The sequence below is a fragment of the Monodon monoceros genome, unplaced genomic scaffold, assembly GCF_005190385.1.
Source record: "Monodon monoceros isolate NGI ecotype Baffin Bay Population unplaced genomic scaffold, NGI_Narwhal_1 Super_Scaffold_21, whole genome shotgun sequence".
NCBI lineage: Eukaryota > Metazoa > Chordata > Mammalia > Artiodactyla > Monodontidae > Monodon > Monodon monoceros.
The window spans coordinates 12,249,025-12,276,621 of record NW_021703778.1 but is presented as its reverse complement, the minus strand read 5'-3'; the positions used below and the strand labels follow the sequence as shown (position 1 = coordinate 12,276,621).

Below are 27,597 nucleotides of genomic sequence, written 5' to 3'. Positions count from 1 at the left end.
GCCATGACTTTTTTTTAAACTCTTAGATAGCAACAAAAACACAGAAAGAAAGAAAAAGAAAGAAAGAGAGAGAGAGAGGAAGGAAGGAAGAAAGAAAGAAAGAAAGAAAGAAAGAAAGAAAGAAAGAAAGAAAGAAAGAAGAAAGAAGAAAAGAAAGAGGGAAAGAAGAGAGGAAGGGAGGAAGGAAGGAAAGAAGGAAGGGCCCCCCAAAATTAAAAACCCCAAAACTCAAATCCCCAAATTCCAATCCAGCTGACTCTTACCCATCAAAGCACCTGACCTTTCCCAGTCCCAGCCTCCCTTATACTAGCAGCCTGCAGGGGAGGAGAGGGCTTGAGCCTGGCTTCCTTTTCTAGTATCCAGAGATTTGGTCAAACACCAGCCTAGATGTTGCTGTGAAGGTATATTTTATGTGAGGTTAACATTTAAATGAAGAGACTTTGAGTAAAGCAGATTATCCTCCACACTGTGGGTGGGCCTCATCCAATCAGCTTGAAGGCCTTCAGAGAAAGACTGAGATTCCCAGAGGAAGAGGGAATTCTATCTGCAGTGTCTTCAGACTCGAGCTGTAACATCAGTTCTTCCCTGGGTCTCCAGCCTGCCAGCCTGCTTTTCAGATTTCAGAATTGCCAGCCTCTGGGACCACAGAAGCCAATTCCTTAAATCTCCATCTCTCCCTCCCCCTCTCTCTCTCCACACACCCTACTGGTTCTCCTTCTCTGGAGAATCCTAGTATCTACATCGAAAGAACATACATTCACACAATGCCTCCCACTCCAGCCCAGCACCACAGCGTTTATTACGTATGGCTCGTCTCCTTTCCATAGTACAGTGCCTTCTCTGGCAGTTAAGAACTGGTGCCCATGGTGCTTGAGGCACTGACATCTGCTCCATCCTCCCTCCCTTCATGTAACCGATCTTCTGACCACACTGCACCCTGAGAGCTTGGCTCTGATGCAGGGCACAGGGAGGGGAAGGAGGCAGGAGTGTGCCTTTGGTGTTTTAATTCACGAGGGCAGGAACATTTTATTTTGGACTTTAATTCTTTTCTTACAAGAAAATTTAATATTTAATTTTTCCTTTGGCAGTCGAAAGTAGGAGGTTAATATTCAAATCTGTTGATTTGACATAACTGTTGGCTTTTTATTATTAGAATAATTTTATGATGCTATTTGACCTCATGGGCAAAACGTCTTGACAGACAATATTGGTCAACAGAGCTGGATGTAATCTGGGGTGAGAAACAGACCAGGAAGTAAATTCTCAGTAGGGGATACAAAGTGACCTTGGAGTTTAATGTAAATGATGCACTCTTCTAACCCGATGCTGAGTCTTCTGGGTCACCAGCAGTCTCGGGATCCCCAGAGGAGCGGTGGTTGGTATTGGGGGGGCTGCGTCATGAAGGTGGGAGCAGGGCTTTCCTCTCCCCCAAGGCTCAGACCCACGCCTAGTTGATCACAGGCTAAACAGTTAAGTTTAATGTATTAAGAGAAGAAGAAAAACCCAGGGAATGTTGTTTCCTTCCAGGTGGAGTGACATCCTCCATCGATTATCTGATTAAGACCTTGGAAGAAGGAACTTGGTCACATCTTGGCCATCCCCTCCCCCTTGCCCTTCTCTTTGGGGAGCAGATGCTCTGCTCTGGCAGGAAGAGACCTCCTCAGCCCACTGCTGCCTGTGATGGGAGTTAATCTGCCAAATTCGGGGGTTCAGCACTGAATAGCCTGTGTTATCAGTAAGACGGACGATCTCTGTCTGCTAGCTCCCTGACTTTATTTTAACTGGTCCAGAACCTCAGTAGGGAAGACAAGTATTATTTATCAAGTCTCATAAATACTCCAGTAATATTTATCTCTCAAGTTTGCAAATCTAAGCAGGTCACGAAAGCTGCTTAGAATTCTACCATGATTCTTTGATGTCTTTGAGATAAAATATAAATTCTGTAGGTTCCTTTTCCTGTATCCCCTCTCACCACTTTCTCAGCCTTCTTGTCTTCCAGTCATACCAAAGCACTGGCAGTTCCCTGGCTGTGCCTTGAACCTTAAACGCCTCTATGATGTCAAGTGGGCCACCTCCCTGCCTTTCTCCCATTTTCCTTAAGCTTGCCAAAATTCATCATCGTTTGCTGGGGCCCAGCGTAGGCTGCCCTAAAGTGTGCCTCAATGGCATATTGATTATTTTGAATTAAAGTTTCTTAAGAAATGGGACACTCAGACCCTCCTTTCTGTCTCCATGAAAGCAGGAAATCAATCTCCCATAAGAAAGGTGCCCTCCCTACATCTAGAGGTGGAAGGACACCCTTATCTCATCCTGCCGCACTAGAGAAGGCAAGGGGGTGATCACACAGGAGAAAGAGCAGAGTTAAAGGGGAAGATGCTTCATACAGCTTGTGTCTCGGTGAGTACGGGATGATTTATTTTGTAACTCTTTTCTTTATAGTCTTTAGTTTCTTGCCATTTCATCTAAGCAGTTTTCTCTCTCACTCTCTTTTCAACAAAAAGCCTCATTCAGGCCATTGTTCCAGGCAAAGGAATTGGTCACAATCCAAAAGCATGTGTCCTGCCCTTAGCAGAAGCCCATCATGGTTTCATAAGTCAGAGTACAGAAAATTCAATCCCCTCCAAATACTGAAATGTTGGTGTTTTATTGCACAGTACTGTTATTAGGACTTTTAAAAAAATTTTGAAGTAAAAATCATTTAACACCTGGACAGTATTTGCTGCATTAAAATTTGGAATCGAAAGTTGTTAGAAAGGGATCTTCTATATCTCTGCAACCCTCCAGAGGTGGAAGACAATGACAATCAACACAGCAAGACTTCTATTTTAAGAATAAATACTTTCCCTGTTCAGAGACTATTTTTTTTTAATAAGGTTTCCTTTTTTTTAAATATAAATTTATTTATTTATTTTTGGCTGCATTGGGTCTTCATTGCTGCACACGGGCTTTCTCTAGCTGTGGAGAGCAGGGGCTACTCTTCGTTGTGGTGCGCGGGTTCTAGGCACACGGGCTTCAGTAGCTGTGGCTCGCGGGCTGTACGGCGCAGGCTCAGCGGCCATGGCGCACGGGCTTAGTTGCTCCGCGGCATGTGGGATCTTCCCGGACCAGGGCTCGAACCCGTGCCCCCTGTATTGGCAGGCAGATTCTTAACCACTGCACCAACAGGGAAGCCCACCGTTCAGAGACTTTTAAAAACAATTTTAGGGCTTCCCTGGCGGCAGAGGCGTTCTTATGTTTAATGATGAATTACAGGTAGGACTCCCTTCAAATTCAGTGGAAATGATCACTCTCTTGAGAACTATTTAATATTATTCTGCAACTTCTGTCTAGTGTAAAAAAGTGATATACATTTGAGAATTTAAGGCATGTTATCATTTTCAGTTAGTAGATGTAAATATTTAGAAAATACAAATGGGACTTCCCTGGTGGCACAGTGGTTAAGGCTCCGCACTCCCAATGCAGGGGGCCCGGGGTTCGATCCCTGGCCAAGGAACTCGATCCCACATGCAAGTCGCGACTAAGGGTTCGCACGCCAAAACTAAGGAGCTGGTGAGCCACAACTAAGGAGCCCGCCAGCCCCAACTAAGACCCGGCGCAACCAAATTAATTAATTAATTAATTTTAAAAAAAGAAAATACAAATAAATTAAGAACTGTTAAAATGAGATCTGATAATCCCACATTTGGAAATCTATCAACAAAGTGGTTGGAAACAGTAGTTATAAAAATGAGTGGTTTCACATCAAAAACATTATGCTGAAGTAAAAGAAGTCAATTGAAAGAGCACATATTGTACAATCCCACTTATATGAAATAGTGTAAATCCATAGCGACAGGAGTTTAGCAGTTGCCAGAGATTTGAAACAGGAGAGGAAAAGGGAGAGGGGAGAATAGGGAATGACTGTTCATGGGTACAAGCTTTCTTTGGGGGGTGATGAAACTCTTTTAAAATTAGCTTAGGGTGGTAATTCCCTATCAGTCCAGTGGTTAGGACTTGACGCTTTCACTGCCGGGGCCCAGGTTTGATCCCTGGTCAGGGAACTAAGATCCCAGAAGCCATGCGGCCAAAAAAAAAAAAAAAAAATCAAATACGGTGATGGCTGTACAATTCTGTAAATATACTATAAGCCATTGAACTGTACACTTTAAATGAATGAATTTTATGCTGTGTAAATTATATCTCAATAAAGCTGCTAAAAATCAACAGTTTCCATGTATATCAAAATACTCAAAATATGACAAAAATTAACTCATCTTCTAAAAACATAAAATATTTAGGAATAATTTAGTTGTATGAAAAAGATATACAACCCACATAAATAAAATTATAAAACTGCATTGAGATACATGAAATAAGACATAAGTGAATCAAGAAATATTCTTGGATAGGAAGACTGATTATTGTAAATGATACAAATTTCTTCCAAAATTCATGAATAAATTTCCAAACAGTTCCATTTTAATAAAAATGCCAAGGGAGGCCGTTTTGGAGTGGAAGTAAACACAATTATTTTAAAATTTATCTGGAAAAATAAGAGATCAAAGACATTTTTGAGAAAGAGAACTAATGAAAAAAGACCCAAACTTACCAGATATTAACATATTATAATGCTAAAAACATTAAATACCAAAACAGCAATGGAGAGCTATAACACTGCATAGATAATCTTATATAGCCACAAAATAGCAGAGATAACCTTGAAATAAACCTTATTGTTGGTGTATGATGAGTGTTAATTAAACAAGGAGGCCATCAGACTGAGGTGGCTCTAATACCTTAGCAGCCTGTGTGAGCAAACCCCAACCTGAACCTGTAAATGCCTCAAGGTTAAGAAATCAATACCTAAGGACAACCAGTCACAGACAGACAATGAGGCTTCTCCATAGAAGGCAAACACTTAAGCTACAGCCAGTAACCTCCTTGCTTTGCTTCTACCTTTTCTCTATAAAAGTTTTCCCCCTGACTGCTGTGTTGGAGTGCTCCTAACTACTTCTGATTTAGTGCTGCCTGACTTGAACCAATTTTCGCTCAAATAAACTTAAAAAAAAAAAAAAAAAATCTGTTCTTTTTACTCATCCCTCCCCCCTTTTATTGAAATATAATTGACATACAATATTATATTAGTTTCATGTGTACAACATAGTGGTTCAATATTTGTCTACATTACCAAGTGATCATCACAGTAAGTCCAAGTTACCATGTGTCACCGTACAAAATTATTACAATTTTATTGACTATATTCCTTATTTCATACAATACCTCCCCATGACTTATTTATTTTTGCTCAAATAAACTCTTAAAAATGTAACATGCCTCAGTTTATCATTTAACATGAGGGAAACATCATAAATCAATGAAAAAGGAAAAGATATTCAACAAATGACGTTGGGAAAATTGCTTATTAATTTGAAAGCTAGTGACAGTCTCCCAAACTTTTATTCCTCCAGTCTAAGGGATTTTTTTTTTTTTTTTTGGCTGTATTGGGTCTTCATTGCAGTGTGCAGGCTTCTCATTGTGGTGGCTTCTCTTGTTGTGGCGCTCAGGCTTCAGTAGTTGTGGCACGCAGGCTCTAGAGTACAGGCTCAGTAGTTTGTGGCGTACAAGCTTAGTTGCTCCGTGGCATGTAGGATCTTCCCGGACCAGGGCTCGAACCCGTGTCCCCGGCACTGGCAGGCGGATTCTTAAGCACTGTACCACCAGGGAAGTCCTCTCTAAGGGTTTTATATGCTCCTAAATCCCTCTGTGTCTGAGGGACATAGAGTAGTGTGCTTTCTTAACTGAATCAGAGCTGATACATTTCCAAGACCAAAAGAAGCTAAATAAAGTGTAATTTTTATCAAAACTTTTTCTTTTATCTGAAAATAAAGTACTATAATATCACACAAGAAATTGTTTTAATAGTTAAATAGATTTAAAACGTTGCTCCGTAGCTGAAAAAGCACTTGTACCTGTATCCTGAACTGGTCTCCAGAGGGCAGCAGGGAGTCATTTACACTTAACCAAAAGTTACCTCTTAACCAAAAGTGTGTGCTTTGGTTGTTTTTTCAACTCTTCTGTTCTTTCTTATGACTAGGCCTTAACAAACTGGGTGGCCAGGATTTGGAAGGCTGTCTGAGGTCATGGATCAAAGTGATGCCAACAAGCCAAAGCAAAGATTGAAAGAATCACTTTTATATCTTTAAAATAATTCTTTAATTAGATAAACCAATGAACCACAATTAATACACTGTTGGCTAAGCATATTTAACCAGCACATGTTTATGAAACACCGATGCATATAAAGCATTTAATCCTTTCAGGGCTTTCTATTCCTAGACATACAAAAAGTATATAGAAAGGGTGATAGTCACTTATTCTGTCATATTTTTTGAGCATCTGATACACACTAAAAGTTTATCAGTGACCCAGAAATTGTTGAAGACACAAAGGGTTATAAAAGCATGTTTCAAAAAAAAAAAATCATGTTATTCTGACTTACTTTGTAAACAACAAAGCTTCTGGATAGATAGGTGAAATGCTTCTATAAACTGACAAAGCAGGAATAGTTCAGCCAAAATTAAGTGAGTGCAGACATCCAGAGACTTATGCAGGACACTGAAGCTGGCCTGTACTCCAGGGCATTGCGAAACCAGGTAAATTTGAACTTTGGTTTTCACCTCTTAACAGGGCACAGAGAAAAGGCATCACATAGGTCTTCCTCAAAGTGGTGATTCCAAATAATAGGAGACCACCCCATTAAGGTTGAGACACCAAAGGGCCATCTCTTCAGCGTGAGAAGGAACTAGAAGTAACCACCTTGAACCCTGTACCTCCTCCCATCCCAGTAAAAGTGAAATTTCCTCCTGTCTGGAAACTTGGCTCAAAGTATAGAGGTGGAGAAAAGTCTCTTCTGAGTTTTATAAGCATGAGATGGCCCACATTCATACATCTGGGTGGTCTAAAATGCCTCAAGCTGAGAATTAGGTTAAAGCCGTCACAGACCCAGCAGTCTCACAGAAGCAAACAGAAATCTTCTCTACAGAGACTCACCTCTATGCCAGGCCTCAAAGAGTTTCTGCAGAAATATGAGTTCACAGTCAAAAATCATGAAACCCGAAAGTAAAGGACATATCATGAGCGATAGCCAGTGCTTATTAGACCCTCAAAGATGAAAGACATGGAAATTATGAAACATGGAAGATCAATCAAGTACACTGAAATATATTTATAGAAATAACAGGACAAGTTACAGGCAAAGAGCCAGAGCCATTAAAAAATAACCAAACCAACCAAGCATAGAACTCCTAGTCATAAAAAACATAAGTGATATTTTAAAACTCAATGAAAATGGATAAAATAGTAATAAAAATATGCAGTGGGGTTTAAAAATATAGGATTAAAATATACGAGAGTAATGAGATATATATTAAGCCTTTATTCCAACACATTTTTGAGTTTAAAGGAAATAAAGGCCCTAGACAAATATTTCACTATATCTGACTCGAAAGGAATACAAAACCCAAATAGTCTCATGGTCAGTAAGGAAATTGGGAGTTCAAAATATGTCAATCAATCAACTCCTCTAGGCCCAGGTGGCTTCCCCGGCTGTTCTAAATATTTAAGGAAGAAAAAGTTCTAATTTTACACAAATGCTCCTAGGAAACAAAATGCGGATAACATTTCCCAGCTCATTTTGTGAAGCTACCATAATCCTGATTCCCAAACCCAAAAAGAATAGTATAAAAAAGGAAAAGTAGGTGCTTCCCTGGTGGCGCAGTGGTTGAGAGTCTGCCTGCCGATGCAGGGGACACGGGTTCGTGTCCCAGTCCCACATGCCGCGGAGCGGCTGGGCCCGTGAGCCATGGCCGCTGAGCCTGCGCGTCCGGAGCCTGTGCTCCGCAACGGGAGAGGCCACAACAGTGCGAGGCCCGCGTACCGCAAAAAAAGGAGAAGTATAGCTCACCACACTGATGTTCACAGGTTCAAAATATCCTAAGCAAAAATTAACACACTAAGTTCAGGAACAAATTTTAAAAAGAAACAAACAAAAAAACACATCATGACCAAGTTGGGCTTTATACAAAGAAAGTAAGGTTGATTTCACATTTTAAAAAATCAGCTAATTAATTTCACCACACTAATAGATTAAGGGGAAAAAAATCATATGGCCTCTCAATAGATGCAAAACCCCCACATTTTACAAAATTAAAATTCATTCACGATTTTTTCAAAAGTCTCTTTGCAAAAGAAATATCTACAGCAAGTATTATGTGTAATGTTGAAATACCGTATTCAGTATTGATATAAAGTAAGGATGCTTGCTGTCATCACTTTTACTTAACAATTTGCTAGATGCCCCAACAGTGCAGCTGGCAGAGATGAATGAATGAATGAAGAAATGATGTAAAATTGTACGACAGCAAAATTTGCCATCCCCAAATGTCTCTCTTTGGCATGAGGATTAATTGGGCTGATTATTTTTAAGAAACAGAAAACTCAGAAAGCTTTTCTTGTTACCTCCCCCTTGGCTGCTTAAAGAATTTAGATAAAGGGCCTGTCTCCAGAATGGAGCTATCACTGGAGATATCTGTAAAAAATATGGACTAGGTGTGCTGGGAGAAACTTGGCAGGGCCTATAGATTAGGGTCCACTCTGTATCCCATTGTCTCTGCAGGACCCAGCAAACATTTGTTTACCAAACATTTGCTTTTCCATCTCTATTTCCTTCCTCCCCCTTGAGGTCCCAAACCATACCCCCAACATCCTCTTTTGTCTCTAGCAGAAGATGGTATTTAAGGTGAGGGTTTCAGCCATTTTGGCAAGTTACTCAGTTTTCCTGGGTCTCTCCCATGTGTACATGTTATTAAACTTTTGTTTTCTCTTGTTAATCTGTCTCATGTCAACTGAATTCTTAGAGCAGCCAGAAGAACCTAGAATGGTAGAAGAAAATATCCCCCCCCCACATAGATTTATTTTAAAATGTATATGGAAGAACAAAGAAAGAGCCATGAATATTTAAGCCATCCTGAAAAAAGAAAATGAGACAATTTATCTTACCAAACACCTACAATTAAGTATTAATGTAAGCAGATGGAGTAGGGGGTCCTGGGAGAAAGAGACCCAGGCATGGCTTAAGCCACTTTGTGATCTAAGCCTGGCCACAATGCTTGCCCAGTAATTAAGGATCTAAAGGGAAGTGAGGGAAATGAAGGAACAAAGGAAGAGCAGTAAAGAAACAAGAGTTCAGCAAGAAAACAGAGTCCTAGTTCCTCCTCAAGGGATGTACATAACCGTCTTACACCTGTCTTCAGTTCTGCAGGAACTAAGGCCCCCACCCAGGTGGAGGACAGAATGATGTTGACCCTCCTGACTTCAATCAACTAAAGCCAGGACTCTGTCAACCTTTGTCCCAATTCTATGCTGAATTCTCCTCTGCCCAAGTCCCTTTATGAATATGCATGAACCCTTAGTTTAAACGTCCCCAATTTTGCTGTTTGCGGAGACATTGCTCTGCGAGAGATCCCCAGTGTTCCCCTTACTCGCTGCAAGTAATAAGTCCTTCCTTCTCCCAGTTTTCGGCTTGGTTGTGTCTTTTGGCTCAACACCCACCAAGAGGCAAACCCAGTTTTGGGGTAACATTAATTTTAGTGGGATTTCCCACAAGGACAGATAATCTAACGAATGGAACAGAACAAAATACCCCAAATCTGACCTACACACATACATGGAGTTCTGACATGACACATTATCTTCTGTTATTAACTTGAGAACCTGGGGGATCATTATGGGGAAAAAATTAATCCCTCCTTCACATCAATACTAAAAATCAGTCCCAGTGGATTAAAGACCTGTATGTATGTAAGAGACAATAATATAAAAATCTTAGAAGACTTTAAGATATAGCAGCATTTTTAAAACAAAACACAGAACGTGGAAACCATGAGGAAAATATAGGAGTTTGACTACATTAATGTAAAAAAACCACTTTGGTTTATTAAAGAACACTGTAAGAAGAGTAAACAGGGGACTTCCCTGGTGGCACAGTGGTTAAGAATCCGCCTGCCAATGCAGGGGACACGGGTTCGAGCCCTGGGCCGGGAAGATCCCACATGCCACGGAGCAACTAAGCCTGTGCGCCACAACTACTGAGCCCACATGCAGCAACTACTGAATCCCACGTGCTCTAGGGCCCGTGCTCCGCAAGAAGAGAAGCCACAACTACAGAAAACCTGTGCGCAGCAACGAAGACCCAATGCAGCCAAAAAATTAAAAAATTTTAAAAAAAGAGTGAACAAAAAACCAAGAGAAGACATGTGCAACACATAAAACAAACAAAAGATGAGTATCCAAAATATGTTTTTTAAAATACTCTTATTAACCAAAAAGAAAACAAATAACACAATAAACAATGAATTTGAACAGGCACGTCACAGAACACGAAAACTGAATGGCCGATACACATTTTTTTTTTTTTTTTTTTTTGCGGTACGTGGGCCTCTCACTGTCGTGGCCTCTCCCGTTGCGGAGCACAGGCTCCGGACGCGCAGGCTCAGCGGCCATGGCTCACGGGCCCAGCCGCTCCGCGGCATGTGGGATCTTCCCAGACCGGGGCACGAACCCGTGTCCCCTGCATCGGCAGGCGGACTCTCAACCACTGCACCACCAGGGAAGCCCCAATACACGTATTTTTAAAAGGGTTAACCGTATTAATAACAAGGGAAACACAAATCAGACAAAATGAAATAGTTTCATGTCCATGAGATCAACAAACATTTAAACATCTTACAATATCAAGTCTCGACGAAGAAGAGTAACAAATATTTTCATATTATGATCAGTTTGGAAGGCTCTTGGCCTTAGATAATAAATATGAAAATCCACATACTCTCCATTCCACGCTTACAAACATACTTTAAAAGCACTCTCGCACATGTGTACCTGAGACAGTACAAGAATGTTCAGAACAGAACTGTAGGAGCAAATGGCAATTTCATATGCCTCAACATAATAAAAATTGATAAGGATTACAGATATCTTCAGGGCACTTTACTATATCTGAAATCTGTGGTCAGTGGACAGAAAACTGTAAGCCTAAACACTAACACAGGATAATAAAGGGCCAGAAAAAGACACCAACACCAAGGAGTGTCACGAATTTGTATAAGAGCTTATTTGTTTCACAAACATTTAGACTGCACTTATCATGTGCCCAACACTGTTGTACGTGCTTCACCAGCATCAGTTCATTTCATCCTCAAAACAGGCCTATGAGCTGGGTACTAATAGGATCCTCATTGGACAGATGAAGAAACTGAGGCAGAGAGGGTGAGTATTTTGCCCAAGGTCACACGCAATTAAGTGGCAGAGCCAGGATTCGAAAGCAGTAGTTTGACTCCCAAGTCCTTGTATTAAAATATACACTATGCTAACTCCTAACCATGATGCTATATTGTGCTGGCAGAACCACTACGGAAGGAATTTATCCAACAAATGCAGTTAAATCCCTTATTGATGTGAGCGTAAGGATACCGTTCCAGCTATCCAGTTATTGCTGCATAACCCAGCTCCCCAAACTTGGTGGCATAAAACAACTATTTCTCATGCTCACTCACTAAGGAATTAGGACAGGAGTAGCAGGATGGCACACTCTTGCTCCTTGCCAGGACCCCAGATGGCAAGACTAAATGCCTGGGGGCTGGATGACTTGAAGGCTGGGCTCAGTTGGGCCAATGGCCCCAGTACCCACATGCAGACTCTCCAAATGGCTTGGGCTCCTAACAGCATGGCAGCTGGATTCGGAAGGCGAGAATCCAGAGAGCAAACATCCCGAGAGCATAGGATGTAGTGGCAAGGCTTCTTTTGTCCCTGCCTTCGAAGTCGTGCAGCGTCACATTCTGTCTTTATGACCAAGTCACAGAGGCCCCTCAGATCCAGGGATGGGGAATTAGGCTCCACCTCTGGGTGAGGAAGAAGCAAGGTAACCTTGCGGAAGAGCAGGTGAGTGGGAGACAGTGTCAGGGTCACCTTTGGAAACACAACTTGGCCCAGAGTCACAGAGGCTGCTGACAGGGCAATAGGTTCTGGGATATTTTTAGCCACAGGTAACTGAACAGGCAATTAACAGTGGCTTAAATTCTAAGGGGGTTTTTGTCTCATGACACAAAAGGGCCAGAGGCAGGGCAAGTCCAGAGTTAGTTAGTTGCTCGGTGATGTCATCAAGGACCCCAGTGCTTTCTGTTTTTCTAGTCTGCTACCCTTAGCACATCCTAAGTATCCCACTCCTTGCTTTTAGGTTGGTTGCAGCAATTCCAAACATCAGAAGGAGACATAATAATGTCAAACAAAGAAAAAGAGGGGTATATTTTCCCTTGAGTCTCTTTTAATTTAAAAAAAAAAAAAAAAAGAATAGGGACTTCCCCGGCGGTCCAGTGGTTAAGACTCCGAGCTTCCACTGCAGGGGGCAGGGGTTCGATCCCTGGTAGGGGAAGTAAGATCCCACATGCTGCAAGGCACACCAAAAAAAAAAAAAGAAGAAGAACCTCCTTTCTAAACCTCACAGTTAACTTACTTTCAGGTCACATTGGACCTGAACTTGCCCTTGTTCATGCCATAGCTGGAAAAGAAGCTGAGAAAGGATCTAGCATTTTGGCTTCATAGTAAGAAGTGCTTCTGCTAATAAAAAAAGGAAGGGGAAGAATGACAGTGGAACCACCAGTATCTGCCACAAGTTCAGGCAACCTCCATTCACTTAGCAATTATTAGCTGATTGCTAATTGTGTACCAGGCACAGCGCTAAGAGGCAGGGCATGGCGGTGCGCAAGACAAGCATCCCTACCCTTGTAAGGCTTACAGTCCAGCACAAAACAGAGACATGTAACAAGCAATCACATAATTAAATCAAAGGTGTTCAGTACCATGAAAAAGAGGTATGCAATCAAAGCACGATTTGCTGTAAAGAAAGCAATATTTCTTTATGGAAATATACTGCAATGAAAGACAAGATTATAGTTATAAATACTAAAAGAATCACAAGGTCCTTGCTAAGATGAAAAAATAATGACTGGAAATGATCAAGAGAAGGAAGCATGGTGTCTGGAAGATAGATGGTAGAAAAGTTACTCCATTGAGAATCTGAGACTGTTCCCTGGGATTTACTACAGACCTGATGAAGCTTCTCTTGAGACTCCCTGACCTCCTTCTATCGAACTGCATGCTCACCAAACAAACTCTGGAATACTGCATCGCTTGCCCAGGTGGAGTAGATACCAGACTGGAATTTTTCAGTTTCTGAAAAGTTCTATCTGTCACCATAAAGTGTTATTTTGGTCAGTTTAAAGTAAGCATGAACAATCTTAGACCTTCAAAGCTATAATCGCTGACTGGGAACCCACGGTGAGCCCCACCCTGGGCACTCACAAGATATCAAGCCGGTTTCACCCACGATGGCACTCAAAACTCACCTGGTACATTCCTTTGATAGTAGCTATGGCATCGGCCAGCTGCTGATTGTAGCATTTTCTTAAGGTATCCTCATTCTGCAAATGAAAAATAAATACAACAAGCACCACAATGTATTTCCAAATGCAACTCTCACACCTACAAGGGAGGGGCTCAGTATAAAACCATCATTCAAATCATATGCTCTCTCAAAAACTTCACTTTATAATCATTTCCCCTGTGCTTACAGCTAATACAACACATTCCATTTTCACTTACACTGAACCAAAAGCAATAGAGAGCTCATATGGATAAAATAAATACAGATAATGTGAACATTTTCTCTCATCTTCCATATCATAGTCTTTCTAATGTCTTAGAACTGCTTATAAAATAGTGAAATCGGGGGATGGGATAAATTGGGAGATTGGGATTGACATATATACACTACTATGTATAAAATAGATAACTAATGAGAACCTAATGTATAGCACAGGGAACTCTACTCAGTGCTCTGTGGTGACCTAAATGGGAAGGAAATCTTTAAAAGAGTGGATATATGTATACGTATAACTGATTCACTTTGCTGCACAGCAGAAACTAATACAACATTATAAAGCAACTATACTCCAATAAAAATTAATTAAAAAATAAAATAAAATAGTGAAATCTATTTGGAGTTCACATCCTCTTCTGGTCCTGGTATTTTTGGATGAATTATGCTCATGGAAAGAAATCTAGGGCCACTAATCCACAAACTAGAGTCATTTTCTGATTAATCAAATTATTTGATCCTATCTGTTATGGATAACAATGAAAGATAGTACATTAAAAAATACTCTTGGGCTTCCCTGGTGGCGCAGTGGTTGAGAGCCCGCCTGCCGATGCAGGGGACACGGGTTCGTGCCCCGGTCCGGCAAGATCCCACATGCCGCGGAACAGCTAGGCCCATGAGCCATGGCCGCTGAGCCTGTGCGTCCAGAGCCTGTGCTCCGCAACGGGAGAGGCCACAACAGTGAGAGGCCTGCGTACCGCAAAAAAAAAAAAAAAAAAAAATACTCTTGTATGGAATCTAAAAAAAAGAAAAAGAGTTCTGAAGAACCTAGGGGCTGGACAGGAATAAAGATGTAGAGAATGGACTTGAGGACACGGGGGAAGGGTAAGCTGGGACGAAGGGAGAGAGTGGCATGGACATATATACACTACCAAACGTAAAATAGATAGCTAGTGGGAAGGAGCTGCACAGCACAGGGAGATCAGCTTGGTGCTTTGTGACCACCTAGAGGGGTGGGATAGAGAGGGTGGGAAGGAGACACAAGACGGGAGGAGATATGGAGATATATGTGTACGTATAGCTGATCCACTGTTATACAGCAGAAACTAACACAACACTGTAAAGCAATTATACTCCAATAAAGATCTTAAAAAATGCTCTTGATTCTGATATCAATTTTGATTCTAGCATGGAGTGTAAACCGCCAATGGGCTTTAGAGTCAGACAGAATTGGATTTCAATGTTACTGTACCACTTACTATCTGTCTGACTTTAAGCAAGTGACTTAACCTTGGTGGCTCAGTTTCCTTACCTGCAGAGCAGGGATAAGAGGATTTCCACTTACAGATTGTTGAGGGACTTAAAGAGGAAATGCATTAAAAGGTAATTTGAATGGTGGGGTCAACAACACGTGGGTGTTTTGTTTTATAGCAGAAAAATAACACTGATGCCTGTTCTTAATGACAGATAAATATGCTAACCTGATCAAAGATTTTAGGAAATTCCTCAGAGCAGCAGAGTTTTCATGTCTTTGGCTCCTACGGAGCCATTAAAACACAAGTCATATAAAACTGTAGTTAAGGGCTGAAATTCAAGCATTAAACTGTCTGGTCTGGAAGCTAAACCCTGATGGTTTTTTAACTGGTGACCTTGAGCAAGTGAATTAACCTTTCTGTGCCTTGGTTTCCTCATCTGTAAAAGGGGTATAATAATTGTACCTACTTTGTCAGGTTAGTCATGAGCCTTAAATGAGTTCATACACAGGGTACTCACAAAAGTCTCTGCACATAGTAAAGCTACCATAGGTAGCTACCAAAGGTACCATACAGCTTTATGTAGTCATCACATGATACACAACACATACAAATTAAACTGCCCTCATAAGTTGCTAAGCTAAAAACTGCAGTACCTACACATCTAAACATAAAGTTAATCCACATACGAAACAGAGGAAATGAGAGAACTTCTACCTGTTGGTAACGTTTTTCGATTGTCAGGATCCTGTCATGTAGAGAAGTGAAAAGTCTGCAAGATTCCTCTCTAAGACGGTCCTCAAACTTCAGTTGAATCAATTGTTTGAGGAACCCAAAATCCACCTGAAGAGATTTAATAATCTAAAAATGGAAAAACATATGTTATTGTACAGAGTTAAGGGCCCTCTGTGTAAAGATTCTAGCACCTGGCCTGGTCTGGGCAGATCACTTGGGCACCTGGTCAGGGGCTTGTCCTGAATTGAAGATTACCTCTCCAAAGTCATGTACACTGGGGATTCCAGTTAATCTGCTAAACTAATACATGCTTATGGACGAAGGGAGAGGAGGTTCCCAGCAGTTTCCTCCCATACAGAGTAAGTTATCCTTTGCCATGAATCAAAAAACGTTTGAAAAAATAATTTTCAATATGTGATTTTCAGATCAGGAAAAATGGACAAGAATCAACATTTGTTGTGAATTTACTAGCCAAGTACTTAAATATATAACCAATGTGTTGACTAAGAACTGGTTGGTATCATCCAAACTCAATGCATTTTTGTCTCCCACTGTCTATTTAAAATGTATTCACTAGGACTTCCCTGGTGGTCCAATGGTTAAGAATCCGCCTTACAATGCAGGGGACCTGAGTTCCATCCCTGGTCGGGGAACTAAGATCCCACATGCCACGGGGCAGCTAGGCCCGTGCACCACAACTACAGAACCCATGCACTCTGGAGCCCGAGCCACAACTAGAGAGAAGCCCACGCACCGCAACTAAGACCCAATGCAGCCCAAAATAAATAAATATTTAATTCAAAAAATAAAATAAAAAATAAAATGTATTCACTAGGTAATCTTCCCTCGCCCTGAATGGAAACTGTAAGCAATTCCTACTCATTCTTGGGAACAGAAAGACCCATCATCACTCAAAACACAGCCCGAAAGTAGCCTTTAGAATGTGACACTTCCAACTTCATTCATAGGTAAGGCTGCTCCCTGCACTCCAGCTGCACATCTTTAAGGAAAAGAGTGGGATTCACTCTTGAGCTCTCTCCCCTCTTACCTCCTCCCCCCACACCCCAGCTGCTTCTCCACCACAGACAAGGCAGAAGGGATAAAGGGACACGGCTGTTCCTACCTGGCGGTGGGGGGGGGGGCTTCACCCTGGTCTGGTAGGACAGCAGAACGACCCTTCTTCCCTCGGGCACCAACACAGCTTCTCTAGAGGTTCCCGCAGCAGGTACCCTCTCTCCTGTGGCTGCACAGGGACAAGCAGCTGCTTCTCTACTCCAGGTGGTCGCTGCTACTCCGCCCTCGGGCCCTATGAATCTAGAGTTTTACCCTTTCTTCTCCCTTCTGTTGGGGGCCCTCTGTCCTTCTCAATCCGTCAACTGGAGAGGACCCAGAATGACCCCAAGCTGGCGCTCTCTCTCTTTTTCTCAGAGGCCACATGTGGTCCACAAGAAACAATCACACAACCCTAACCCCGGCAACTCTGGCAGTGCAGACTGATCCCAGCTCAGCCGCTCCCCCTTCTTGCCCCAGCCCACGTTAGCTTCCTTGCTGACATGAATCGGCGCCGGTCCTCTGAGTCTTCCAATAGCAGCAAACATATTTCAAGTTCCACAGAAGCCTGCCTTACCGGCTTTGAGCTGAGGAAGAGCCCTTCTGCTACCCCTCCCCCAGAAAGAGCACAGCAATAGTGTTTCCTAAAGAAATTGCTTCAGCAATTTTTCCCCTTCACCTCCTGATCCCCGTTTTTATTATCCTTGGTCTGATTAAAGAGCTAAGAGTCATTGATCTGATGTGTAACATTCTCTTCGTAAATTCTGCAAATGGGATCTTACACTCACTTTGGAATTTGATAGCTGGCTACTAGCACCCTGGGAAGAAGCTCGGTTTTAGCATCCTGATACTATGTGGGAGGTTTTATTTTGCAGTTGAGGATATCAAGACTTTGAGAGGTCAAGTGACTAACTAGTCCAACATTACGTGGCCGGTAAGCGGAAGGTCCAGATTTGCACAGAGTTGTGACTGACTCATACTCCTTCTTTATACCATGTTGTCAACTTATGAAGGTTACTATTTTGAGAAATACGAAAAAAAATTCTAGAGCAAGTGAAAGCTTAAAGAATTCCTTAAATTCCAGGGACAAGATGAAATGACTTTGCCTTTAGAAGATCCAGCCCCATATGGACGGCTTGTTCTGAAGAAGGGAGGGACAGGAATCCTGGTATGGTCAAATAAACTTCTACTGGCCTAAGACTCCCATGGATCAGTTTACAAGAGACATACCTAAGATACAATGACACAGAACTGAGGTCAGTGTAGAAATAAGAAAGTTTTACCAGGCAAACAATGTCCCGAAGAATGTTAATATAGGTATATTAATATTGAACAAAATGGACAATATGTGTATGTGCATATATGTATATATACACACATGTACGTGTGTGTGGATATATATACATATATGTATATACACACACTCAACAAATACAGGTTATTTTTAATTTCTTATTTCCATGGCACAATAATGAAGACTGACCTCACACAAAGCCTCAGGACAAGTCTCAACAAAGACCAAATAATTCATCTCACAAAGACTGTCCGCTGACAACAAAGCACTGAAGTTAAAACTCAACAACATAACAGTAACTAAAGAGCACACTTGGAGATCTAACCAACTTCTTATTAAACAATGGGCCAACAAAATAAATGGGAAATTGGAGCACTTGAATCTAAATACTAATAAAAATACCACATCTCAAAATTTGTGGGATGACGTTAAAGAAGTAATTAGTAGGACTATATTGCCTTAAATATTGTCATTTATACTGTCTTTAAATGCTTATGAAAGGAAAGAAGGGAGCCTCAAAATGAATGACCTGTAGGCATGGATAGCTAAGAGCCCCGTGTCCATCACACAGGTCCTTCCTTACAGAGAGAAGCATGACTTTGTCGGGGCAGTAATGTGCCTCACCAATATACTCACTCCTTCAGAACCCTTTGCAGTTAAAGAGGTCATGTGATGTAGTTAAGGCCAACGATAAATACGCTGGGGTTTTCGATGGAAAGTTTTTGCTTTTTTAGTAGAGCTACCACCACTCCATTCCACTTCTCCCCTATTCTCCTTCCTCTGTGAAATGCAGATGGAGGCTGGAAATGGAGCAGCCATCTTGTTACTGTGAAGTCAGAAATATGATAGCAAAATCCATGCACTAATGATGGACCTGTGAAAAGATAAAATGAATCTGGTACACAGATGACATCAGGGAGCTACTGCCCTAACTTGTAACTCCAGATATTCTAACCCAAGACTTCCTGTTAAGTCAATATAGTTGCACTGTCTGCACATAGAGCTATATGACATCCCATCTAATACCCAGATCCAATTCACGGCATTAGAAAAAGAAAAACAGAGTAAAGATAGTAAGAGGAATTAAATAATAAAGATAAGAGGGACTTCCCCGGTGGCGCAGTGGATAAGACTCCGAGCTCCCAATGCAGGGGGCCTGGGTTTGATCCCTGGTCAGGCAACTAGGTCCCACATGCATGCCACAACTGAGAGTTTGCATGCCACAACTAAGAAGCCCACATGCTACAACTAAGGAGCTGGTGAGCTGCAGCTAAGGAGCCCGCCTGCCACAACTAAGACCCAATGCAATCAAATAAAATAAACAAATAAATATTTTAAAAACACATAAATAAATAACTAATAAGGATAAGAAAAGAAATTTATGAACTAGAAAATAAAGATACGATAGAAAGGATTAATAAATCCAGAAGTTGGGTCTCTGAAAAAAATTAATGAAATAGATAACACTGTCAGGATTCATCAAGAAAAAAGAGGAGGTATGAAGACCATATTAAGAATTTTAAAAGAAATATAACTACGGATACAATAAAGACCTAAAAACGATATGTAAAGACAATAATCAACACCATAACCAACAATTTGAATATTTTGTAGAAAAATATAACATCAAGCCGACCCAAGAAGATTTAAGAAAACCTTAATATAACCATAAAAAAACAACAGCAGTAAAAATAAGCACAGACTGTTTTACATGCAAGTTTACACTGAAGAAATAGATACTTCCAATCTCAAGCCAGTAATTCCAGAGAATAGACTAGGGAACACTTCTCAACTCACTTTATGACAATACTATGACCTTGCTACCAAGACTGAACAACAGCATAAGGAGAAAAGAAAATTATAGGACAACCTCCCTTATGAACATAGATGGAAAACAATCCTTAGTAAATTAACAGCAAATAATGCAATGCAAAAGGAAATATTATAGTCCAGTTGGGTTCATTCCAGGTTTACTATCAAAAACTCGAATTTCTTCACATCATCAGATAAAGGAGAAAAACCATATGGCTGTATGACCATCTGAACAGATCCATGAAAAGCATTCAAATCCAGCCATTCATGATTTTTTTAAAAAAAAAGTCTCTCACTAATTTGAAATAAACATCCTTAATCTGATTTACGCATATTGCGTCAGATTTTGGTTCAGCTATATTAAAAAATCCAAATAACAGAAGCATAAAAGAGAGGTAAGTTTACTTCTCTTTCACTAGGTGGTGAAAATGACCCAAGATCCTTCTATCTCCTTAGTCTTCTGTATACCTCAAAATCATGGTGTAACTGGTAGCATCCATGGTCTAGGCACTGAAGTAAAAATAGGAGGGCAAGAAAGAAAGAGAGGAAGGAAAGAGGGACAGGATGAGGAAGAGGTAAAGTGGCAGACACTGCATCGGAACTGTGCCTTAAAGGTTGCCCAAAGCGGCCACCCAATATTTCCACCTAAATTCTACTGACCAGAACTTACTCATTTAGACGCTAGTTGCAAAGGAATAAAGTTATAACACTTTTCTGAAGGCATAAAAGAAGACAATAAATTGGGACGTATGTGGGAAAAGAGACATCCTCAAAAGTGGGAGTGTAAATTGGTATAATTTCTATGCAGGGCAACTTGGCAACATCCTTCACAGTGACTAATGCATGCATCCTCTGACTCAGACATTTCACTTTTAAGAATTTACATCCCAGTTTTACTGGCATGTGAGTACGTACAGAATTATTCATTGCAGTAAAAGATGTGAAACGACCAAAATGATGTCCATCAGTAGGAGGACAGCTAAATAAATGATGCCAGGTTGTGATACAATGTACTTGTAAAATAGATGAGGAAGCTCTTTATGTACCAACGTACATAAATGATTTCCAAGTTATGTTGTTAAGTGAAAAAACAGAAGCAAAGCAACCTGAAGTATTTGTAGTAGTATGCCACCCTATGTCACAGTTTTATTGATTAGGACTTTTAATAATAACTCTTGATATCTAATGTGTATGAAATGTTCTGTTTCTTTACAATCAAAAAAGCCCCAAAGCTTTGCTGTACAGAGAAATAAACACAACATTGTAAATCAATTATACTTCAATAAAATTTTAAAAAAATTTTTTTAAAGACCCAAAGGAAATATGATAGAATACGGAGATCTGAAAAAGCTGTAAGGTAGTATAGGGGAGCAAAATCTGCCACCTCAAATTGTGTCTCTTTGGCATGAGGATTTATTTAGGCTGATTATTTTTAAGGCCCCAAAGACTCAGGAAGAACCTCTGACCTTCCCCATAACTTCCTAGAAGAATGTAGATAGAGGACCTGTTCCAGGAAGGGAGCTGGCACCATAGATAACTATAGTACAATATGCACTAGCTGTGTAGACCGGGAGCAACCTAGCAAAGTCAGTTAAAATTCGTCTCTGTGTCTCACTGTCTCTGCATGGCCCAGCAAACATTTGTTTACCAAATATTTGCTTTTCCATCTTCGTGTAAATTGTCCTCCTCTCCTACGAAGTCCCAAACCACTATCCTCAACATCCACTTTTGTCTTTGGCTGAGGGTGAGAGCTTTGGCTATTTTGGCAAGTTACTCAGCTTTCCTGGGCCTCTCCCACATATACGCCAGTAAATTTTTGTTGGATTTTCTCCTGTTAATCTGTCTCATGTCAATTTAATTCTTAGACCAGCCAGAATAATCTAGAGGGACAGAGGACAATTTCTTCCTCCCTGACCATGGGTGACACAGTTATTCACTACTGTATATTATTCTTGACATTTTTCTATGTGCCAAAAATATTTTGTAATTTTTAAAAATATCCTAAATAGTAAATGTTCACAGATGTCAAAAGAATTCCAAAGAGAGTAAGAAAACATTTCACTAAACAAGTTAACATATATAAGCATGACACAAATAGAAGTAGTAGTTTATTTTTATTTTATTTTTTTTTTTTTTGCAGTACGCGGGCCTCTCACTGCTGTGGCCTCTCCCGTTGCGGAGCACAGGCTCCAGACGCGCAGGCTCAGCGGCCATGGCTCATGGGCCCAGCCGGTCCGCGGCATGTGGGATCTTCCCGGACCGGGGCATGAACCCGTGTCCCCTGCATCGGCAGGCGGACTCTCAACCACTGCGCCACCAGGGAAGCCCCTATACTAATAATTTTAAAAACACACCTGTCATCCAACTCAGTGTGTAAAAGATATTTATATTTTTAAAATGCTAATCATTTCACTTCTGTCAAGGAAAGACATAAAGGCAAATAGTACCCACAAATTATCTCAGAAGTTTCAAAATAAATCCAGATTTACCTGCACTAGCTTCTGTGTAGATGAACTCAACTCTTTCAATGGCAAAATCTCACTGGAATCCGTTTGAGTAGCATGGTCTGTGCTGAAAAAGCCAACTTTCAAATCATCTGAAATGTTAAATCTGAAAAAGAAAAAAAAAGGGAGGAAGGAGAGATTAACTGTGGTTTATATAGTAGATATTTCCTTAAAAATATATTTAGTGAGCATATTTCATGCAAATCATATTTTACAGATTCAAAGGATTGGTGAAGTGAGGAAACCACTGAATTATCTTCTCATGACTAGGGGTTTTCCCCAGGACTCTGCTGGATTATCAGATTCCATGGACACTAGCACATTGCTCCACTGATATCTCATCTTATTTCCATTTTCTGAGACATGACCAATTTATGAGCCTACTTTTAATATCTTATTTGCGTTTTATGTGTGCTTCTGCTTGAAGCCATTATAAATTATGCACGGGCATAGCAAGCAAAATTACTTTTAGATAGAGGTTCTCAAAGTGTGGTCTGAGGAACCTCTGGAGGTTCCAGGACACTCTTTCAGGGAATCCACAGGTCAAAATTATTTTCTTAACAATATTAAGATTCTATTTGCCTTTTCCATTATCATTCTCTCACAAGGGTTCAGTGGAGTTTCCCAGAGGCTACAGGTTATGCGACTGGATGACAGATTGAATGCAGAAGCCGACAGGAGAATTCAGCTATGTTCCATTAAGCAAGGCATTGAGAAGACTTGCAAAAATGTAAAACAATGACACTATTCTCATTAAAGTTTTTGTTTTGAAAAATAGAGTTCGTTTTTCTTCAAAATACATTATTTATACTAACACAGAATTGGTTTATCATTATTTTAAACGTCTCTCCTTTAAAATTTCTAATATGGTAACTCTGAATAAATATAACATAAACTAAAGCTCTTTGAGGGACCCTATAATTTTTAAGACTGTAAAGAGGTCCTGAAACCAAAGAATTTGAGAGCTTCTTCTTTAAGATAATCACACCACTGTACTGTATTTGATTTTAAACAGAATTCCCCCCAAAAAATCTAAGTAGGAGCAAGTATTTGGAATGTCCTCCTACAGACTTTTAACTACGGGCATCTCAAACTGTAACAAGAAGGCCAGTTTTCTGGATGTACTCTCTCTGTCAATTTGACCGAACTTACCGCAGCTATTGGTTTCTAAAATGTCAGGTAAAGAAAGAGAGCCGTGAAAGCTCAAGTAGAATTCCCGGACTTGTCAGTGCAGGCTCTGTAGACAGTGTCTGTGTTTCTACCTCTCACTTGTCTGCTGACCAGGTGGGGCAGACCGTGATGGGGGGCACCCCATGGCAAGCCCTCTCTTTTTACCGCTGTTAGAGCCTCAGATTTATCTCCCATGGAACTCAGGGGAGGGTGATCATATTCCCAGTAACAAGGGTAACCCTCATCTGGTTTCAGCCCACCACAGTGATCCCATTCTTCTGGTCAGATATTTTAGGGGTGGGTGTGGGACTCAGTTCTGGTGAGTGTGACGGGAGAAAAGATCTGTCGGGGGCTTGTGGGAAAGCTTTTGACACAGAAGCACCAGGGAGAGGCTTCCTCTATGACTCTGGACATTGCCACGTGTGGAAATGAGGCCAGGAACTGGCACAGTCATCTGGTGACCACAAGAGGGGCCAGCCAGAGAGCAAAGCCAGCGCACAGATGACGAGCTTTTAAAAAGATGGAAATAGGGCTTCCCTGGTGGCGCAGTGCTTGAGAGTCCGCCTGCCTTTGCAGGGGACGCGGGTTCGTGCCCCGGTCTGGGGTGATCCCACATGCCGCGGAGCGGCTGGGCCCGTGAGCCATGGCCGCTGAGCCTGCACGTCCGGAGCATGTGCCCCGCAACGGGAGAGGCCACAACAGTGAGAGGCCCGCGTACCGCAAAAAAAAAAAAAAAAAAAAAAGATGGAAATAATTTCGACTGCTGACTTTGTTTAGCCATTGACTCAACTCTGAAACCCATCACACTTCTGGTCTTCCTGGAATGTCATATAATAAATCAACAATTTGTGAGAGTTTCTGTCAACCGTAGCTGAAAGTATCCTGATATTCGATGTGACATTATGTAAATTACTTACCCTTTCTGTGCCTTAGTTTCCTCTTATGCAAAATAAATAGTACCTATTTCATAGAGTTATTGTCAGGATAGTGAGTTGAGAAGTACTTTGAATGGTGTATGTCACACAGTAAGCCTTCACGAAATGCTATCCATTTTTGGTGCTGTGACAGTGGTTGTTGCTATCACCACTATGTTTTGAAAATATCACAGTTTTTAAAATCATATACAGAGAAAACTATAAAAGCATAGCACTATTCAACCAAGAAAGGCTAAATTTAAATTTTTTTAGATTTTGATATTCACTACACTGTAATGATTTTCAACTAATCCCACTAAATTTTCAACTAACCTTCCACACACCCATCAATATTATACTGATGACAGACCTAGTCAGCAGCATTATTCAAAGCAGAGGGAGCATCCGTAATGCTGTACATCTCAATTTCAATTAAAATTTCTAGTGTTTTCCCACAAAAAACTGTATTTTAGATTTGGCCTACTTCATTTTAGGAGGCTATTTTTTTCTCACTAACACAGTACCTTTGGGAGAGGCAATCTCCATTGGCCCAAGCATCCCTGCATGTTCTTTCTGGGCATGCCAAGAATACAAAGGTCCTGATCACTCTTTCCTTGGGCCATTCCTGAGTTGTGTTTGCAGTGAGCAACCTTGAAGGATGAGGTAATGTCTTTCCCTTGCCAAGAAGCAGGCTTGCTACTCCTTACTGCAGAAGTGGTGAACCCCCCAAGCTCAGGGATCCTCTCCTTTAATACAACTCATTACTGTGTATAGGCATCCATGGTAGGTCTTTTGTGACACCCTCATGGAACTTAGGGGGCATGGGGAATCAATGCAAATAAACATGAATCACTAATACTGCTTTTGCCATGATGCAGTCCTTTGTCTCTGACCCAGGAGTCATGTCTTCTGCCAACAGCCATGAAACAGTAACAAGCAAACATATTAGCTTGTAAGGAGGGTAAGATCTCACACACTGCAGAGTCCTTGACAAGTACCTGACCCATAAAATCCTCTTGATAAATGCTTGTTGTATTCAATTCCTTAAAAAAAACAAAAAAACTAAGATATAGCAATTAACTGAAAAGATCACCAATATTTAAGGCTTTGTCTATCTAAAAATCTATAACCATTTTTGAAAATAACTTGTGAAAACCACTAAATTATAATCACTATGTTAAAATTAAATATGTATAATATTGTACTGAACTATAGAAATGGATGAATCATATGATCAATTTTGATAAAAAAATTTCAATGTATTTTAAAGCAATTTATAACAAATAGGAGAAACAAACTTTTAAGTGGTGATGACATAAAATTTCAGGGAAAATATTCTTGGTACCTCTCAAAGCTGACAAATATTGATGACTAACTGTCCATGGGGTAAATTTTTTTCTAGAATATGTGTTTTAGAAATTTTAATGAAATTCTTTTATGATACATTTGGGAATGTTTTAAAACATGAAATAAAAATAAAATCATTATAGTTCTGAACAAGTGTCCCACAAAATACAGATAATAAACATTTCCTAAAATGACTGCGTCTCCAAATCTTCTGTCATTTTCATCTATCATTCCCATTGTTCCTAGAGGTATCTTACTAAAACTCAGGTTGTACCACTACCCCACTATGGAGGACTTTGATAGCCTTCCCCTGCTTACGAAAATTAAACTCCATCTTCTTATTCTGACCTCCAAAATATGCAGGCAAACTACTTCTCGGAGCTTCATGCATTTAACCAAGAATAATTAAGTACCTACTATTTGCCGGGCACTATTTTTGGCACCAAGGATAACAGCAGTGGACAAGGCAAAGTTTTTGTGCTCGTGGAACTTACATTCTAATGGGAGAGACAACCAGTAAACAAGTAAACAAAGACATGTTACATATTCTGAGGTAGTGGTAAGCCTCATCTCTCATTAAGTATACCCCATGTACCATACTCACCTGTCACACATCTTCCTGTTAAAACTCCCCAAAATACATCTGTACCTCGGCAGTACCTCAGCCTAGGACAGTTTCCCTACAGTTCTACCTACCAAAACCATACGTAGTCACTTTCTTTTCCATGTTCCTTTTCCTTCCCTTCCCTTCCCAGAGGACAGGAATCAACATGGTGGCCAATGAGATGGGTCAATTGTTCAATGATGAAAAAGGTTGGGAGCCATGCAGAGGAGAAGGCCAACAGTTCCAGTAGCCAAGGATGGAGGGCAGTTGGGAGAACAGGGGCAGCAGCACAGAGGCAGCAGGCAGAGGAGACAGCCCACATGGTTGGGAGATTGGATGCATTGAACAAACGTGTAAATGTACTAAACATGATAGAAGTCAAATTCTTTAGTCCCCAAAATGATATTTACAAACTTAAAAAAAGAGTAGGCTAGAATATACCTTGAGACAATGTAATGGAATTGGAAGTTCTGGCATGAGGGCATGGTTTTATAATTATGTACGTAGATAGATAAACAGTTATAGGTACATATATGTGCATATGAATGTGTGCATATATCATACATATGTACATATATTTATATACCTTCGTTTCTAGTTCTGTCCAATATGAGAGCCTAGAAGCAATGACACCCCAGTAACAATGAACACACTGAACACTCAGATGTTGGTTTTTAAATACCATTCTGCACTAAAAGGAACCAGGGCTTCTTGGAAAAATGGCTGGTTCCAAAGCTGGGATAACAAAAGTAGAAAATGAGCCTGGAACATCTTGCTATTCCAGAAAGTGAGGAAATACTCAAAAAACGATGGGGACACCTGAGAATGACACAGAAACTAGATTGAAGAGATTCCCACTGGCCATATCTGGGACAATTTGAGCATCAAAATAAATGATGAGGGAATTAGCTGGTGGTGCAGTGGTTAGGAATCTGCCTGCCAATGCAGGGGACATGGGTTCGAGCCCTGGTCCGGGAAGATCCCACATGCCTTGAAGCAACTAAGCCCATGTGCCACAACTACTGAGCCTGCGCTCTAGAGCCCGCAAACCACAGCTACGGAAGCCCACACGCCTAGAGCCCGTGCTCTGCAACAAGAGAAGCCACCACAATGAGAAGCCCGCACACCGCAACGAAGAGTAGCCACCACTCGCCGCAACTAGAGAATGCCTGCGCACAGCAATGAAGACCCAATGCAGCCAAAAATAAATAATTTAAATAAATA

The 27,597-nt window shown here is 40.8% G+C and overlaps 1 protein-coding gene across 1 annotated transcript in view; it reads right to left on the bottom strand.

Annotated features, from left to right (window-relative positions):
* Positions 1 to 27,597, bottom strand: part of CUNH10orf67 (chromosome unknown C10orf67 homolog) — a 116,501-nt gene that overhangs the window by 69,538 nt on the left and 19,366 nt on the right. Inside the window, 3 exon segments of the mRNA XM_029237056.1 lie at positions 13,440 to 13,514; positions 15,661 to 15,804; positions 22,324 to 22,444. Of these exon segments, the coding sequence (XP_029092889.1) occupies positions 13,440 to 13,514; positions 15,661 to 15,804; positions 22,324 to 22,444 (340 nt within the window).